This window comes from Leptosomus discolor, chromosome 1 (genome assembly GCF_034619465.1).
Source record: "Leptosomus discolor isolate bLepDis1 chromosome 1, bLepDis1.hap2, whole genome shotgun sequence".
Lineage (NCBI taxonomy): Eukaryota > Metazoa > Chordata > Aves > Leptosomiformes > Leptosomidae > Leptosomus > Leptosomus discolor.
Window position 1 is genome coordinate 188,245,750 of NC_141391.1, and position 20,775 is coordinate 188,266,524.

At 36.3% G+C, this 20,775-nt stretch overlaps 1 protein-coding gene across 2 annotated transcripts in view; it reads right to left on the minus strand.

The window, feature by feature from the left end:
* Positions 1 to 2,453: 2,453 nt before the first annotated feature.
* Positions 2,454 to 20,775, minus strand: part of IMMP2L (inner mitochondrial membrane peptidase subunit 2) — a 453,181-nt gene continuing 434,859 nt past the window's right edge. For both annotated transcript variants that reach the window (XM_086472826.1, XM_086472820.1), the window contains one exon: positions 2,454 to 2,573. In XM_086472826.1, coding sequence (XP_086328952.1) covers positions 2,454 to 2,573 — 120 coding nt within the window. The remainder of the gene's footprint in view (positions 2,574 to 20,775) is intronic.

The window sequence follows — 20,775 nt, forward strand, 5'->3', positions numbered from 1 at the left end:
AGAGATAAGAACACAGATGGCTTTGGCTAACAGGGGCACCACAGAGTCCCAGCCAGCTGCTGAGACTGCGATTCGATTGGGAGACCCATTTATATTTGTACGTGCATGGGGAAAGTGAGGATCTGGGTCCAGTGACTGAATGCACTTGGATGGACTGGGTGTCTAAGACCAGTTACTGGTCTAGGGGCCCGTTTGTCCAGGTGCCAGCAAACGAGGAGTCTAGGATTCTGTATATTGGGTAAAACGGGTGTCTGATGCTGAAGGCATCCACGATCTATATATTTGTATATATTTCCCTCTTACCTATTTGCATCCTGATAAACCAGCAAGAAGAACAGGATGAGGTCACTGGTGCCATTACTGTTTATGTGAGTACCGAGTGGGTTTGTCTATGTTGATGTATGTTGCCAGTCACATGAATACGAATGTAACATACTGTGTGTGTGTGCGCGTGCCTGGGGGAATGCATGCTTGGCCTTGCTGCTGGATGGACCTGCGGACATGGAGCTGCAACAGCCTTGCCTCTGTTGGGCTGCAAGATCTGGCACCCCCTAAGAGCTTGCATGCAGCCCTTGGTTCTACCTCATCTGTCATTTTATTCTCCGGATTCTTCTCCATTGTAAAATAAGGCATGCAGTCTGAAGGAGCGTCAAAGAATCTTTTTGGAAATGTAGCTGATGCAGACACATTTGGCTGTATCTTTAGACAACATGAATAGAAAAATATAGCTAAGACAATAACTGAGGAACAAATGCCTTTGTTTTTGTCGATGGTTTTGCAGAATACATACCAGTGAATCAGAACAACCAAATTTTCCAGTTTGTCAATATATGTAAGAAATTCTGCCCAGTTGATAATCAAGAGGAGGTGGAGACAGAGACTGAACCAGTGGAAAGAAGGTAAATGAAGACCTGAACACCTGAAAGAAATAAAGCTGATCTAATCTGGTTTTGTTCAGCTTTTTGTGTTTGTCTCTTTCTTTGTCCTTTCATGGATGTGTGTTTGTATCTTTGTCACCAAAATTAATTATGACTGAAGTAAATCTCTTGAATTGATTTCAATTATTTTAATTACTTTGAAAAATAAATAAATTTGCAAACTACTGTTTTCAGTCACCCTATGCCAATCAAAATAATTGTGAATTTACTGCAATTAATACCCAAACAAAGTGCATTAATATTAACTGAGTTCAGAGGCCAATGGAACAGCTTTTTGGAACAAAGAAAGATCATGGCACACGTAGACAGTAAAGTCTTCAGACAATCTACAGAGCTGGAACATTTAAGAAGGTTAGACAGTAATAGAGAATTTTCACAGTGATTGAACCTATCATCTAACCAATACGCAGATGTGTGCCTTCAAAGAGCTATAGACTTATTTTCATCTTGTCTGAAGTTTTGATAATTACATGATCTTAGCTGAAATGTTTAAAGATATTTTGTGTGATTTGTTAAATTTTTAAAGTACTATCCTATCTGAAGTAAAATTCAATAAATATGAAAATAAGCCTGTTCATATTAATCTGCAGCTGAAAATGTGTCATTTCTCAAGTTCTTTTCACTTGTCATGTGTGAGAAGCTTTACTGCATATTCACAGAGTGTATTTATAACATTAATTATATATTTATAGTATTAATTGTACAGTATTTATAATCTAATTACACAGTTTCAAAGAAATGTAGCAATTAATACTAACAATGATGTCTACCTGAGAAATGAATGAAACATTCCCTTCAGACACTGCCATATAATTTGTATATTTTGACTAAATAATCTACTTCAGCAAGATATACAAGGTATGTTTATATAAGACACTCCTGAAGGATAGTAATATGTACTCAGTGTAATAATAAACACAAGCTGCATTAAAAGAAAAAAAAAACCTCATTAGCTTTTTGAAAAGAATTTATGACATATACGATTAACTTTTCAGCTACAGAAGTACCAATTCTTCAGTATTGGAAATTATAGGACAATCCAAAGCATATTACGTGTTTGGGGTTTTTTTCATATGCAATCAGTGATAATAATAAAGGTTCCATTCACTTACTAAAGAAACAAGCTGAATGTAAAAGATTTAAATATTTTATTGAAGGTTTTAATATTTTCTTATCCAGAGAAGCACAGGTACAGGCATAATAAGTCAAGCATTTTACTGCTCACAGAAAAATTGAACATTCAAACCTTCCGCAACCAATTATTTCAAACCAAAAAAACCCACACAATGCAGTACTGTTTGAGATTTTAAAAAAACACCAAACAACAATCCCCGCCCCCCCCCAAAAAATGTTACACTTAAGGTGGTATTTTAACATGAAGATGTCGCAGGTATTTGCTGCTATGGTACCTGATGTTACAGCACACTTGGCAAAGGTCTTATGGGTGATGACATAACCACTGCAACTCTTCCTGGTTAAACTTCACCTCAGCATGTTTCTGTCTGAACATTTAGATCACTCTTGCTCTCCCTGGAGTGGTTTGCGCTCCGGAGGTAGCATGGGCTGTAACTTCTGCCAGCGTTGCGGAGGCCAGAGGATATGAGTAGCTCGGGCATGCAGAAGTCCAAGAGAAACCTGTAACCGAAATATAAACCAGAGAGACTATTAAATACTGCAAATAAAATAAAATGTGGAAAATACAAAGCACATGATGATTTGACAAAGCAATGAGAGAACACAAAGCAGGAAACTTTGCATGCATGAGGAGTGTCTCATGCATGTGATAAGAGGCAAAGAAACCCTACTTCAGTGACAACTCTTTTTTTTTTTTTGATAAAACATTTTGTGAAACTCAAACCAGCTTGCTGAAATGCACTGGCTGTAACAAATACAAACTAGGAATGTTTTTTCAAGATCAAGAAAAACAGCTGGTCAAAACAGATGAGGCATTCTATAATCCACCTAAAGCTTTTGGCTTTTAGTTACTCTGGGTATGGCAGAACAAGGTTGAAATATCTATTCTGAGTAAGTTAAACAGAACCTGTGTCTTGAATTTCAGCTATGTACACTAAGCACACCACGAGAGTGGCTTTCCTAAACATCTGTGCATTCCATTTATCACTGTCCTTCAAAATTCCATTTTGTCTCCAACAAAAAATGGAAATTACTGTGAACCATAAATATTTCCCCAAGGATGAAAATTTATTTCTGATAGAATTATTTGAAACACATCTACAGATCAAACGTTGAAGTTCTAGGACTACTTACACTTCATTCATGTGTTTTGTAAACATATTTTACCATCTTATTACTTATTGTTTTACTTGTTTTACTTCAGTAATTTTACTTCACTAATGTTTTACTTCAGTCAATCAAAATAAAAGTCAGTACTGGTACTGCTTACAAACGAATCACTTGTAGGTGGCATAGTTTAGAAAACTGAATTGCTCAGAAAGCTTTAAGAAAATTACAAACAAGGCTCTTCAAATATGGTATGAAATGGCTAGACTAAGAATAACTGAGAATAGAACAGTCACATTTTCAGGCTGAGATAATAAGCCTTCAATGTCTGTACTTAACATTGAAATTAAGTAATTTGGTATGGAGTTAATCTCACTTAATTTGAAACTCCTGTAGGATAGACCTCTGCATCTTAAATTACTTGTTTAAACTTCTTTTGAAGACAATAGCAAGTAATAAGCTTTCCACCAACTATAAAGTATCCAGTGCCAATAGAAAAGAAAAGTTGCAAACAGGATGAAAATGTGGTTAGGAATACTGGAATGTCTTTATATATGAAAAGATTAAATAATTCAGACTCCTAAAGAGATATCAGGATTAGAAGCCTATAAAATTATGAATGGTAAGGGTAAAGAATGCACAGGCTTTTTTTGCGTATTATGCGATCATTTCTCCTAAGAATGAGGAAACATCAGATGACATTATCTTCAAGAATTTTTAAAGCCAACAAAAAGGAAATACTTCTTCAGAGTGTGCACGATTATGTCATACTTGCATACGTTATACAGGGTAGTGAAGAGACCAGAAAAGCATAACAAACTGGTTCAGAAAATAATAACAGAAGCAAAGTCCATCACACATAACTGAACATAAACAAAGTAACAGTATATTCTCTATACTCGACATTAGGAAACACTGAGGGAAAAATTATACACTTGTTTTATTTTTATGCTTTAATGATCTGGTATTGGCTGTTGTCAGAGCCAGGAGTTAAATGGATTTCTGGTTTGCACCCATATATTCCTGCTTAAATTTTTATGTAAACTCAGTTCTTCAGTTCCATTCCATTTCTCATCACAAAAAAAAACATGATTTCAGTAAGCAGGTAATTCAGCATTTTATGCTAATAGACACCAAATAGGCCCCTAGGAAAACCTTCAGCTAATTTTCTTGATTTAATTTCATAGGATTAATGTATATTCACCAGTCTCTCTCTACAACATAATCAAATCAGTGAAGCTGAAGTGGTCTATACCTAATTGCATATTCTGTAGCTTGATGAAGCAGGTGCTGAATTACTTGAATATAATTTGGTTACTTAATAACCCCCAATATCTAAAATAATCTGAAGTAGATCACCAAAATTGTAGTATGGCACTATATTTCACTTGCTTGATCCTTTGCAGAGATCACTTCTTTCCCAGATACATTGCAGCTTTTTTCCTAAATTTAAGGAAAGCACAAGCTTCCAGGTGACAACTCTTTTTTGTTAGGATTTAGCCACATTTTTTTAAGTCTTGACATACTTCTGTTAGTTTGTTGAATATTTATGGAATTCACAATATCCTTTATCTTAATTATCCCACAAAGTGGTCTGCAAATGTAAAATTACCATGGGAATTTGTTCCCAGAGTATGCAGCATGATGGCACACACATTACAGGCTGGTATCTAAATACAAAACCACAGCAAACCCACAACTGCATATAAAATGTGACAGTGTTAGTACAAAGAAAAATGTTAAAATACTCTTCTCAAACACAAATAACATCCCATTTTCCAAGCTCTGTGTTTTTCTCAGTGCATTGCTTGTTACTGATGTCAGTAGGAGGTCTGCATGCAGACTGAGAATATAATAAATGAATCAAAACTTGTTTGAAGCTGAGGCTGGGAATAATTTTGCCCAGAGGATTACTTCTACTGACCATCATCTGACTTGAAGAAATATCCTTCCTATAAAACTAATTTACAGGATGACATGACTAGTGTTAAAAAGGAAAACCAGGTATTGTTGGGTGATGAAAGTCTTTACTAAACAACAAATGACACTGATGCTATAGGGCTTCTTTTATAATAACTTAAAGTCTCACTTTAAAAGCACCTTGATGTTTGACTTCTGCAAACAACCTTAATCTCTTTTGTCCATTGCCTATTATTATTATGTAGTTACCACAGCAGCCATGAATTTCACTGAGGAAGAACAGAATTGCTCGCAGAGAATAACCTGCCCTTTTTAATGGGTTTACCCTCATCAAGGTTAGATATGCACAAAGGGTGAACTGAGAGGATACACTTTCTGTTGCAATAGTGAAATGCTATTAAAAAACCACTTCCCTTACAGACATTATTTACTCTCCTTACTAAAGAAAGTAAGTTTACACCCTTGAAACACTGTCTTAACTGTAAGAAAAATCAGTACTTTAAAGGCATAAATTCATTAAGGAACATATTCCATTTACAGACATGAGTGAGAGATGCCAACAAGCTAAATAGTCAATTTTTATTTCTACATTATGATCTATTTATTATTCTTGCTGTGGCAACAACAAACACCTGTTGAATTGAATCCATATTATTCTCCCTAACCTGAGCTGGTTAGGCATTAATTCTACTTTTTTAACAAATTTGAATAGCTAATTGAAAAACTGAGAAGTCATTCTGTTAACACAGTAATTTTATCTGCAAAGCAGGTTTGGAATGAATAATATTTTTTGACACTGTTACTGCGATAAAAGCATATTTCCTCACAGTCAGCTCGTTGTTAGTATGTTAGTTGTATGGAGACTGATTACTTTTTTTACAACTATCTTGCTCATCCTGTCCTAACAGATTGGGATAAATACACTTTTATTAGTATAGAGACTCATATTGCTATAACTTCACCCGACAACAAAATATGTCATTTTAAAATACCCATTGATTTACAGACTGTACTCTCCACCTCTTCTTGTCTGTTTGTCATTCGACACCTTCACTGTCTCTTAGCGTGATGCCTGTTCTAATCCCAAATCACAATAGGGAAAGCAGCATTCAGACTGTGCAAGAAACCTGTACAGGCGTAGCCTGCAGTGGTGCACACCAAAATTTCTATGGAAAACCAGGTCTGCAGTTCAGACTTCAATAAAAGGAAAAGTCCAGGTAAGGATGTGACCCTAACAAGGGTCTTCTCAACTTTCACAGAATACATAGTCTACCCAACCCGTTAAATTAGGGTACTGCTGCTCCTATTGTGAGTTCACTTTATATTAGGAGCATTCTGCATAGATTTCCCTTTGCTTCTTTTTTCTTGAAACTCTGGTGATTTTGCTCTAGCTTAAACATCCAAGATTTCAAATTCTGTAACAACACTAAAACAAGAAAGTACAGCTCCACTGAATATAACCTGCGAAAAAACAGCAATGCAGAAGCAGAAAACCCAGGCCTTTACAACTTTTTTCTAAAATTAGCCTTCCTAACTAGTCAGTTTGCTAATTAGAAGTCATAATAAGGCAGAGATAAAAACCAATGCAGGTTCAGCTGTTATTGTATATATATATATAAATATACGTAGCCCTGTAAGCCAGTATTGCCATTTCTAGTAACAAGCTGTAGACCTTGTACCAGATCTGCAAGGCCTCAAGATTAATTTCTTAGGCTTTGTCTGAACTTTCCTTGCCTTCCTGGAGTTTTGATTTAGCTTGTTTAGCTGCAACAATTTTTCTAATGATCAGGTGACTATCGCCTAATGTGTTACAGTTTTGCTTATATTGCTTATATTTGTTTATATTTGCACAATCGTGTGGTATAATCAAAGTTTTTAAAATACAGTAAAAAGTAATTATTCTATGTAGAATTAAATGTTTATGATTCACATAAAAATGTGGTTTACAGGATTATAAGCATGGGATAATAAAGACAGGCTTATAAAAAACCTAGCAATGGTCATTAAAAAAAAACGGTGGAGCTGGACAAAAAGGTTTTAAGGCTAGCAAAGAGGAAAAAAAAAAAGTGGAGAAGAACAAGGTACTCACTAACATGTGCAAAAATAAAATATATAATAAATCCAGTCAAAAAGCGATGTTGACAATCAATAAAGAAAGACCAGGGGAAAAAAAAAAAAAAATTTAAAATATGTGCTAAAATAGCCCCAAGTGGAACTGAGAGTGAGGAAGAACCTATCAACATCACAGTCCTCTTAGTGAAGAATTCAGGGTGCCAACAACTCACTAAACCACCCTTTTCCCTTCTTTTTGAGGTGGATGGGCGCTACCAACCTTAGGGCGGTACCAACCTTAGGATCTAAAACATGAACACTGAGAAAAGGGTCGATACTTCAAAGGGTTTGTGTGACATTTTTAAGTGTTTTAATGAGATTTATTGTTCATGAATTTGATAATCTGGAGTGCGAATGATACTATCACTATAACTGGACGAACCATATTAACAGCTGAAGTAAAATACTATAAATAGTTAGGATTTTAATGCAGCTGTGCATTGGTGGCTTCCCGTATCAGGTAGGTTCACTTTTTTGCTCATAACAAAGTTTTCACTGTAACATTAACATTATACTACTGCTGCTTTTCTAATTATTACACAAACTCTCAGTAAGTGGTGTAAAACAGAGAAAGGTTATTTCCTCACTTGATATTTCTTTTTCTATTTTTCCTAAAAAAAACCCCAAAATGGTGATTTTGATGAAATCTTAAGAAACACATTTTGGATTCACTGCTTCATCTGCTAAAAAAAAAAAAAAAAAAAAAAAAAAAAAGACACATTCAAAAATCAGAAAAAAGAAAATTAAACAGACTATTTTATTATTTTCTCATGATGTATTTTGATTTGGGGGGACTGTAACTGAAATTTAACTTAGTTATTTCAATAAAAACATGAAATAGACTTGAAACATTTACATCTTTGTAAACAGAAGGTCCTGTAATAATCATATTACAAAGCATAAAATGACACAAGAAGTTTGGGAATATCTAGATAAGTCACAGAAGATAATAAGAAAAGAAGGTAATAGGAAGATAATGATAAAGCACAGCAGTAATCCTTAATGTTGGATGAACACAACGATGCGCTCTGAAGCTGTACTTGAATACAAATATACTTCGGAAGAATATGAGTCTCTACACTAATAAAGGTGCATTTATCCCAATCTGTTAGGACAGAATGAGCAAGACAGTTGTAAATACTACTGCGGATAGCATGATCATCAAATTTAGGATTACCTTTCCCTAATGCAATGCCAAAAGTAATCAGTTTGTCTCCTGATCTCATTAACAAATGTTTAAATTATGCAAATCCTCTAAAACACCACTAGAAGAGAAAAATAATAGCTGCCCAACAAACTAGAAACGAAACTAAATTTCAAGTGCCAGAGATTATAATCTATGTACTTGAGAAATTTCATTAACAGACAGAAAATCACAATTTTAAAGGCATATATCAGCCTCTGGTTTTGAAAAGTTACTTTTGCTTTAGTCTCTTTGGCTGAGTTATAGTCTAGGAATATTGCACAGGCCTTCCAAATGACATAGCCAATGATAAACATGCAAACACAAAAAAATTAAAGTCTCAGACCAAGATATAAAACAATATAAACAGTCAGAGTGCTTCAAATTACTCTTTCTATTCTCTGAAGTAATACATTCTCATTACAATTTTTTTGTTCGGATGCAGATTAGTAAAGAAGCCTTATATACAGGCTTTCAGATGCTCAGCACTATGGAACATCAGCTGTATTCAAAATTTTCTTCTCAAATTTTCTGTTTCATATCACAAAGTCATTGGGGATGAGGGGGGAGTAATTCTGTAGCAGTAGAGGTCTACTCAGACTATATTTTGCTGGCTGGATACTTCCTACTTCCCACAGTGGTTCTGAAATGTGCTAAAGCACATTAGGGGAAAAATCCTCTACTGTTGAGAAATCCTGGGTGATTTATAGACGGCACCATTTGAGCAGACATATACCTTTAATGAATTTTTCCAGATCTAGTAGTTCACAGCCTTGCTACCTATATCCTATTAGCCAATTAGCTGTAGTTTAACTACATTGAAATTCTAGAAGATTAGGAATGCCAAATTTGTATGGAAGTTGAAAACTGCTTGTTGAAGGGACCAGGCTAATGAGAAAGGAGAGAAAAAAGTTCTAGAATATTTCAGGGCCCAAAACCTCTAAGAAAGCCTTAGGATAGAAACACTTAGGCAATTATGCAGTGTTTCAGCTATAATACTAGCAAAAATATATAGCATGGGATAGCTATCTCTGTCAAATTAGATTGCTTGACTTTAAGAAATGTTGTTGCACTGGGTTTTGATATTAGATTGTAGGTGTGAAATGGTCTCACAGAGAGTTCTCCTAGTAAATTAGTCTCTTCAAAAAATCCATACTTTAATGGAAAGTAAACATGATTGCTATTACATTTCATTTTCTGTACATGGTTGAACTTTGAAACAACTACTATCAAGTGCAGTAGCATGAAAAAGGCTCGATAAAAATAAAATCCTGTGGATTACAGCAAAATCCCAGAGAAACCACTTCCTCTAGTAGAAGTATCTGGGACAATGAACAATGGCAGAAGAAACAAATATCCTTGGCTCCTTCTTTTATGAATGTAAGAATAACACAAAGATGAGAATCAATAGATTATTTTGTAAATAAAACCATACACAACAGATGTTTCTTAACTTATATCAGCTCACTGAAGTCTGGCATAACAAGGTGCTAACTAGCTCATGAATACAAAAAAAGTGACAAGTTCCTTTCAACTACACAGCAAAATGCTAGCATCTTCATCATTCTCTCCTCTCATAACTGAACAAATCAGACCTAATGAAGCCATACAGCTCTAGTGACAAAGAAGAGAACGCAGGCCATTGATTTTGTTAGGAAGTGTTCCATTAGAGTTCCATTAGCTTGATAGCTGAAGCAGCAGCTCCAGCTACAGATAAAACATCCTATATGTGTTTTCTTTCACAGAGCTACTGCATAATCAGTAAAGGTCTGTATTAAAGTTATCAAAATCAGAAGTGTTCATTTAGATAGAAAATATATTATAAAAATTTGAAAATATAAAAATGACAATTATTCTATTTTAAGAAAGTTTTAAACAGTGAAAATAGTCACTCAAAAGGGATGCACATATACTACACATATATGCACAGACATAATCACAAAATAAGATGTAGAAGAGAGAAATATCTTTCAAATGCAGTGTATGATTCCCAGAATGAATAAAATTTGCATGTCAGCACAGAGTAGCTGTCTGAAATTAGTATAACAATTGTGACTGCTCCAGTCCAACGTAGTTTTGCAATTTAGGCTATTCATATTAGAAGAGGTGAGTACAGTTAGTGCATTGTAATAAAAGCTGTTATTGATTGAATTGAAAAAATGTGATATACTAAATATCAAAATAACTGGGTTGCAGTCTCGTCTGTTCTATCATGTCTACATGCCTATGTTAAACCTAAAGTTACAAAAGAGGTAAAGGAAGGAAATAGCCACTGAAAATATAAAATATTTCACATATGAGTTTTTTCTACAGTTAGATGTGCAGACAGAGACTAGTTGACATTGAACCATAATTTACATTAATAGAAGCAGTGCTGATTTAAAGGAATTCAGCATAAAATAATGTATTTTTTAGTCAATTCATGAAGAAATCAGCTGTCAATGCCATTGACTAAATTAAACACAGTAACAGGCTTGTTACAAGTATTCTATGAGCTGAGTTCTATTTCAATGCATTTTCGTGGAATTGTCAAGGATATGTTATTGAAAGGGACACTACAGCTAATTAACTTCTCTACTTCCCAGTTTATTCTGTGTTTTCTAAAGACATCACTTTTAAATAGAGGTTAGCATATAACACAGCACTACTACTCTTTTATCTTCAGTAAGTATAGCATTCTTAGAAATTATTATTTCTTGCTTGTGAGTAACAGAACCATTATACTAAACAGGTCTACAAAAAATTTACAAACCAATCTATTATTTATTTTAGATTTATAGTAATAAAAATGGTGAAAGAATTTGCTTAGTGCACAGTATGATGTGCTTTGCATGCCACACATACATAAATATCATTTAATAGTTAAAAGCTTTTTAATATTTCACTAGGTGATGTGCAAAATTCCTAGATTAAATAGGATTGCCACTAAGTCATGTAACTCAACTAATAGCTTTCATGAAAGAGCCTCACGTTAAAAAGCAGTAATATATTTGCAATTCAATATTTTAAGAATTGATAAATATAGTGGCAGGAAACGATTATTAAAACACATTTATTATCTTCACCTAGAAAGTATTAGCTATATTCCAAATCTATGCATGTTAATTATTCAGGAATACATAAAAACCTTCCATGTGAATTCCTGTTCAGCAACCTACTGTGACAGGGCCAAGAGAGTCAGAAGAACGTCAGGCTTAGTGACATTTTCCAGCTTACTACACTGATATTGATTATGTAGACTGTATTTCTTGACTGAATACTTAGGACATTATGCAGAAATGCTGTACATTACAAATTAAGTTGATTTCCAGTTGTTCTGTTGCATGTCATTAGAGTTTCATTCTAAAGCTTTGGCAAACACAGCAGTACAGTGCAATGAGTACACGGGAAGGAATCCCAGAGCGGCTCCGAGAGCTCACATGCTAGCCAGGGTCTGCTCCTCTATAGACCCAATTCATCCCCACAGGCTCGTGCTCGAGTAGACGGAACCATGCCCTCTGCTCAGTCACCCCTTCTCTGCGGTGCTCTGTGCTTCCAGGAGAGCCAGACAGAGTTGTCCCAGCACTGCTCTGGCCACAGAGATCTCCTGTGACTCTCTGCAGTACAGGGCAGAACCCTGGCATATTCCGTCTCTGCTTCTACCGCACGCTCACAGATAAGATAAAGCCACTAATGATGAGTGGCTAGTACTGCAAAGCTGAGCAAACAAGCTAAGATGACAGATCAAATCAGCCAAATATCCGGAAGTATGACTGTGCCTGGGATCATATGCATGCAAGCTGGGAGAGATGACATTTCAGACTCATTCCAGAGAAATAAAAGGAAAGGAAGGAGTCCTATTGTCAGAAGGCAACAGTACGCTTCAATTTCTAGATATACTCAAATTCTTCTTCAAGACAAGTGATGTCAAAAAAATACTAGTTACCTCTTGCATCTAATTTGTATTCTTCATTCTCTCCAAAAGCTCAGGAAAGTACCTGATCTCATAGGTCAAAAACCAGGACTATTTATGAACTGAGAGAAGTATTGATACTAAGGGATGTCATGAGGAATATCCCGTCCTGCTGCTGCCTCATCTGCACTGTTATGAGCAGCTCCAGCCTGAGTGGCTCCATCACTGAGTACTGTGACGAGACAGCATGGGGAGCAGCAGACCCTGGGCGCCTGGGAAAGTTCATTACCTTCAATTTTACTTGGCAGATACCTGGCAGTCAGTCAAGATCATGTTACAGTAATTATCAAATACTGAGGTAAGAGAAAAAAAAGACAAAGTAAAGAAGGCCAGCAGTAGCCAGAAAAGTTAATTCAAGGGAATAGGTGAGAAAATACCTCTTAATCAAAATAAAATGGCATAACACCTTATGATAATTTAACTGTTACTGGGCAAAGCAAGCCTTTCCTAAAGTTAGGAGAACTGTTTAGAAATTTTCAGTGACAATAGCCTGCATGTTCAGCAAACAGATCTGTCAGCCTACTCACTGCTTCTCTGCTTTTTATCACACATTTCAAAGTTTTGGTCTGATACAAATGAGGTTGTTGCAATGCTGTTAATAAACTAATTTTTATTTTCTCTTACCTTGAAAACATGACTGATCAACAGACTATGACACTTAACTAAATATTTCAAAAAATGCTACTGTCAGGCTTGCCTATATTTTGTTCTAAAATGGCATACAGAAATAGTTTGACGTACAGAAAACTTGCTGTTGGCAATACGAGCCATGAAAAGCAATGGGGAGTAAATATTCCATGAGCAGCTAGGATATCAAAATGTCATTAAATAGCTGCATGATATGTTATTAAAATTATAAAAGACTTCCTAATAGAGGTCTTTCTGTGAGGATAGCTAGAGATCATCTAAAACGGTAAATTTCATCAAGATAATTGTGTATACGTAACCTCTCCTAGTCGATTTACTGAAAAAACCCCACATAAATACTTTAAATATATACAAAGATTTTTCTACCCCTTATAGCTATAATAATAGCTATGAATTTAAGAGTGCTTAAATACTTCCTCTCTTGTATTTATCTGATTTATTCTGTATTTTTGTTAAAACTATGGAAAAGAGATTAAGAGTACTAAACCCAGCCTTTACTTGGAAAAAAATATCTCCAAAACATTCTTTTTTTCCCTAGTCAATCTTACTAATATTTAGTATTCTGTGTTTTTATGATACTGTGACATTTATCAAAATACAGGGCTGCTTGGTATAATTCAAATCATATCGCTATCCTTTCACTTTGTATCAGAAATTATGATTAAATAATTGACACTATATACTTACGAATATAATTTCCACATCCTACATAATTAATCCTCTTCATCTTCACTTTTTTTTTTTTTAGTTCACTCCTGATTAGCTTAAGATAATGGCATAACAGGTTTTGCTGAGGAAAAAACTTTAGAAAAATAAATCAGAAGTATAATAAGATTCATATCCATAATCAAATACTGTTGCAGTTCTTTTATGCAATCCTGAGTCTACAAGGGTTGCACATCTCACATGTGAGATGACTGTTCAGTTCTTCACAGAAAACTCCCTCAGTGAGGAAGCATGCCTGCTTATGGAGAAGGCAATATTATTGGAGAAGTGACATGATGGATCAAGTCACAAGGCCTGGCCTGCACACCTGGCCACCCAGGCAGACTGATCCAGAGGAAGGGCAGGGGACCAGTAGTCAGGGTGATGCAGTTCCCCTTTGTTATGGGGACTTCAGAAAAACTAGGAAGGACAGGAGTAGCCCACATATGAGCTTCCTGGCTATTACATTAGAGGTCCAGTTAATTGGCCTAGAGGTACCTTATGCCATTTGAGATGTCCCAGGAAACCTCTACTGGTCGCTGTGCCTCCACATTCAGAAGGGCACAGAATTCTTCAGAGTCCTGTAATGTATCTTTCAAAGGCATAAAAAATGTCTCAGATTCACTAGGACACAGGAAAAACCGGTTTGTAGACAGCTGGAGTTCTCCCATTGCTCTCTGAGACCTTTGTTATTCTTTTTGGCATATACTCATCTTTTTTTTTTTTCCTTTTTCCCCTTAGTCTATAGCCTTCTTTTATGTATCCCTACTTAATGAGACAGGATACTGTAAACCACATAACTGAGTCACACACTGCATCCTTACAAAATAAAAAGATACCTTCATCATTAGCCAAATACACTAATCAGATGTGGTGGGCTGACCTGGGCTGGATGCCAGGTGCCCACCAACGCCGCTCTATCACTCCTGTCCTCAGCTGGACGGAGGGGAGAAAACACAACGAAAGGCTCGTAGACCGAGATAAGGGCAGGGAGATCACTCAGTAATTACCAAATTAATTTAACCACCAATTAATGTAATTTATTGCCAATCAAATCAGAATAAGGTAATCAGAAATAAAACCGTATCTTAAAACACCTTCCCCCCACCCCTCCCTTCTTCCCTGGCTTAACTTTACTCCAAGTTCTCTACCTCCTACCCCTCCAACTGGCATAGCAGGATGGGGAATGTGGGTTGTGGTCAGTTCATCACACATTGATGTGGCTGCTCCTTCCTCTGCAGGGGGAGGACTGCTCCTGCTCCAGCGTAGGGTCCTTCCCACAGCACACAGTCCTCCATGAACTTCTCCAGAGTGAGTCCTTCCCACAGGCTACAGCTCTTCATGAACTGCTCCAGCATGGGCCTCCTTCATGAGTTGCAGTCCTTCAGGAACAGACTGATCCAGCGTGGGTCCCCCACGGGGTCACAAGTCCTGCCAGCAAACCTGATCCAGTGTGGGCTTCTCTCTCCATGGGGCCACGGTCCTGCCAGGAGCCTGCTCCAGTGCAGACTTCCCATGAGGGCTCAGCCTTCTTCGAGTGCATCCACCTGCTCTGGTGTGTTGTCCTCCATGGGCTGCAGGGGGATATCTGCTCCTGTGTGGGGTCCTCCACGGGCTGCAGGGGGGCAGCCCGCCTCACCATGGTCTTCACCACAGGCTGCAGGGGAATCACTGCTTCAGCATAAGGATATGAATCTTATTATACTTATAGAGCGCCTCCTCCCTCTCTTTCTCCACTGACCTTGTTGTCTGCAGAGTTGTTTCTCTCACATAGTCTCACTCCTCTCTCCAGCTGCAGTTGTGCAGGGTTTTCCCCCTCTTTTTAAACACATTATCACAGAGGCAATACCACCATTGGTGATGGGCTTGGCCTTGGCCAGTGGGGAGTCCACCTTGGAGCCAGCTGGAATTGGCTCTATTGGGCATGGGGGAAGCTTCTAGCAGCTTCTCACAGAAGCCACCCCTGTAGCCCCCGCTCCGCTAATAAAACCTTGCCATGCAAATCCAATACACCAGATTAATCCACTACTTTACCATCAAAAGCTATATTTATCTCAAGGAAATATTAAGTCTTGCTCTTTAGCTATACAGCATGAGCAAGAAAGTAGTAGAAGACTAATGAATTCAGTTGACTACATATTTAATAAAATATTCTCTCATAGTTGTAATCAAGCCATAGTTCAGCAAAGCATGTACTGAACTTTAAATATTCAAGTAAAACACTTGAGCACATTATTAAAATTAAGTAAAATAAAATCAAATTAATATACTTTCCAGTGAGCTGATGATCCAGATTTATTAACTCTTTAAATTACTCAATTTTTCAGATTAAGTGTAGCTATCAGGCTGTTTTAGCAAGATATAACTACACAGGACAGCCAGGTCATCAGTACGGGAAAAGGATTAACACATTTAGGATCTGAAAGATATAAATGGTAAACTTAACACCACTAAAACTAATTAATTACATAGAGCTTTTTCGTTTCCAGTAAGAAAATTAACATAATTAAAATTCCTTTTAAGTGCTTACCTTTATAACACATTCTCAGTCAAAATATGCTTCAAATCCAACATTTATTTTGTACTTCAGTGTTTTGGGGGTCAGAAAACACATTTTTGGTCAGCAGCAGACTGTGTATCCATCACCATTGCTATAATGCATGGAGATATAAGCACTGTCTGAAATTAGCTGAGGAGACAGCAGCAGTGAAACGTGCAGACAGCACAATCTGATACATTTTCATCAGTCTGTTCTGGAGAAAATATAGTTCTGTATGTTTACTAAGTTGTTTTTTTTCCTTCTTCAGGATCTTAGCACTCAAAGCAGATGAATAAAGTCATCCATATTTTAATGAAACTATTATGAATAGTTCATCTTCTAGCTTATTCTAGAGTACTAAATTTCCATCACCTGTAGGTAAAGGTGATGGAAAGCTGGCTATTGAAACTGCTTTGCAATGGAGGTCTGGTAACCTCCCTGTAGCATCTTTGTTCTCCCACTACTGCACAGCTTAAGTAACCCAGTCTGGGCTAGTTAAGAAGTCTACATTCTTGTTTCTAAAATATTTTGTGTATTTTCTTGTTCAATGAGTCTAATGCTTGTTATTCTTGAATATGCAAAACCCACCCCCAAACCTGCAAAGAAAGGCCTCCATTCTTTATTCCCAACTTCCCTCAGTGACCTGTTTTCATTCTATCTGGAGTCACATACAGCTAGAGGCAAACCTGAAGCTGCCTTGTCCTCAGAAGTCTTACCATCTGGTGGTATGCACCATTAACCCATTTGAAGAGTGAAGCAGTCTGAAACTAGAGGCTCCCACACTGTATGTTTGTAGACATGAGGATGTGATTTTAACCATGAGTCAAACATATATCATGAGTCACAATCATGGCACTAAATGCAGCAAGTAAGAAGAGGAAAGTTAGTATCGAATTATAAAGGAAAGTGTGTTTTTTATGAAAAGTGAACAAATGCAGGGCAAGATTCTCAAAAGAGTTGTGGGGGGGGGGGAAAAAAAGAAAAAAAAAAAGATGTAGATGTAGATAGCACCAAAACTTTGGATGGGAGTTTAAAGTTGCTTGAACAACCTGCATGCTGAAGTTAGAAGAAAGACTTCCTCCCCAAACTTCAGTAATGATATAAATTCAGTGAGCATTAGCTGCAACTGGAAAACATTCCAAATTAGTACTAATATATTAAGTAAGAGGGCAAGAGCTTCAAACTTATACTGAGCAAGAGTAAGCTTCAGCATCTGTTGCGACAATGTCCAGGGCAGCACCTGCTATGGTCTACAGGAAGGCAGCTCTCTGGAGCCTCAGAATATTTTACATCACCTTTCTTCATAGCGTCTGCCAGATCTCTACAGAAATTAATTCACACCTATTGCAAAACTCTCTAGTACACATTTGTGTAAGGAAGTTTTTATGTACAGATCACATCTGGATAGGATCCTGATCCTTTCCTCCCTGCGAAGTCTGGCCACAACTCCTGAGTGACTCCTCTGATGCCATTCTGGCAGTCCTGTTACCCTTCCAATGTGTATGCCAAGAAAGGAGAGAACTACAGCTGGCCTCAATTATTTGTCTTCAAGGCTTCCTGGTTGCTGGTTGTTAGCATTCCCCAGGCAGAAGATCCCACAAACTTTCCTCCACTGCTGGGCAGAGTAGCACCCACCTCCAGTTCCCAGACTCTCTGCTGCCTAGGTCCATTATACAATGGGAAAGGGATTCATTATAAATCCCCAAACACTCTTTTACAAGGAAGGATGGAGGGTAAGGAATAATCTGGATAACAAGTGGTACAGAAATAATTTCCAAGACAAATTAATTTCCAGGTTCAGCCAGTTCCAAGGAGAATTGTCCAACAAAAAAAGCTAAATTCTGTGACATCTGAACAAATATTTAATCCTCTGGCCACAGAACACCACCCTAGATTAGACCTTGATTGAGACTAATGGGGCATGTCCTATCTCCCTTGTTACTTTTTTAAACCTTATCTAGATTCAGGAAAGCCACCTTGCCTGTCTGATTGTGATGAAAGCAAATTGCTATGGTCATCTCTTCAATCATAAAGAGTAAGGCCTTTTAAAAAGAACTTGACATTCTCCTCAAAAGAGAGATTAAATAATCACAAAATTTGTAGAATAGATATTGCATATGCTATAACAACTATCCATAAAATAAATCAGAACACAGAAAATATTAAAAGTAGTTTATTCTCAGGTATAACATGTCAGTTGACCTCAGTTATTAGCTTTAGTCCTTAAAGAACCTTTAATGCTTCTTTGGTTTTCAAATGTTGAGGTTATAATACATCCAATTTCTGCTAAGTAAAACTTACTCTTCCACAGGCCCTATGACTTTAATTTAAAGTTCTTACTACCCTGTACTATGGCATCACTATCAACACTTGTAAATCACTAATATTCATTTCTGAAAATGTTAAACCAAGCCCTTGAGCTGATGAAAATGCTAGTGTGCACAATGACTTATAAATACACAGAAATGGAGACATTCTTTTAAAAGTCAACATCTTCTCAAAGCTATGACAATCAAAAAAATGTTCAGTCTCCTCTTACCATTCTTTAGTACATTATACGTATTAATTTACATAAGTAGAAAACACATGTAAAATGTTCCTTTTGTTGAGCATCATAGACATGAAGCTACTAAGAAAGAGATATCAGAAGCTCTATTATGTCAAATTCCATCTCACTTCAAATTTATAGCTGCTACACAAACAAGGTTGAGTCTATTTGATGATCATCATTTGAGATTTCTTACTTAGAATCTTGTCAGAATTAATCCCTATTTAACAAGTTCTTTTGAAAAGAGTTTAAAATATCAAAATTCTGAAACATGCTCATTAGAACTATTTGTAAGTAATTAAAAATGATAGTTCATAAATAAGTTGTGATTGGATCCTAAAGCCATGTCAGAAATAGTGCTTAGACGAAAGTCTGTCAGATAATTTTATGCTTGATACATGGGCTCTGTTGATCACTAAACAGTGACATTTTTATTATTCTCTTGAAAAAAATAAAGTTAAAATTTCTGCCATCACAAGTATGTTTCCCTTCCTTTTCCCTCCTACTCCACGCCATATTGACATCATGCACCTGAACGCTAGGAAGTCATTAATTACTCAGTTTATGTCCTCCAACTTCTCCATCACCAAATGCCACTGTTACAATGTAAGAGAGCTGTAACTGGAACAGAAAAGGTAACCAACATGCTCATGAAGCCTTAATTTTTCTCTGTTTGACAGTGACACTAACATGACGAGCTACGGCATTTCTGTGTAAAATCCTTTTTGGATTTGGAGTGTGTCACATTGTATCAGTCAGGAGTCAACAAGTTTCTCATGACATCTCACCCACAGGGAAACCTTGGGTGTGAGTTTTTGATTTGTTTTGCTATTTTAAGAGTAAGGCAAGGATTACAGTAAGTTCTGAAAATTCAGCCTTCAATGTGTAATATAAAAACTCTCTTTAAAATAGATATTCAGAAATATGAATTGCCCTTTGTTTTTCATAAATAAGCCCCTTGAAGCATGAGCGTTTAAAAATGCACTTGCTAACAAAACCCTCAAAATTATTTTTGTTAATAATATTTGTTATTCTACAGAAAGCCAACCAGATAACAAAAAAGCCAAACCAATATTAAATGCAAAAAGTTAAATAAATAAAAGAGTATCTTTGTTAAAAAAACATGGACAGTGATAGAAAAATAAAATTTAAAACACAGTAGATTTTTCATAATTTCTTTGTTATGATTATCATTTTTAAGGCTTTTTAAGATACTAATTCTTGCCATTGGTTTTTCCTAGAGAAAATAAAGCTATCCACAGCCAATAGTAAATACCTCTGTTCTTTTTAAATAATGATATGTCACACATAAAAAGCCACCCTGAGCTGCGAATTTCTTAATGTCTTAGTTTAAGATGTAATTTGAACATTGACTGGAGTCTGGAACCTTTCCTCAAACTGATCAGTAACTTACTTGAATGCCAGCTGCAGTAAATTTGAGACTGTTCCTGTAAACCAGTGCTATTCTTCATGTATAAGGACACCTGAATCTGAGCCTAAGATTTATTTCATTTTCTCTGTAAAATGAGAGATCAAAAAAAACCAAAGCAGATTTATGGGAGATTGTAAAATATGTCAAATTCCACCTCTTGAATCTTACTGGTTTCAACTATTAATTTATAGAGCAGTGTGAGCAGCAAGACTTAACAGTATTATTACTCCAAGATAAGCAGATGACAGTCTACTATGGCACTGCATTTTGCTTTTGATGAGGACTATTATTTCCAATAGGCATCATATGTAACAATACCACAGCTTGTCATGACTTATCTGAGAAACATGAGAGCTTGAAGCAAATACATAAGATTTATGAATGTCACTATTACACAGCCACTGTTTTTCACGGTATTTACTGAAGTGCTAGGTAAACATACTCCTATTCATAGGGAAAAAAAATGGAGGAAAATATTCAGTGGAATTCTATGTTTTCCAAGGGGAAAAAAAAATCCCCCTCAAATATTTTTATTTCTATTACAGAAATGCTACTAA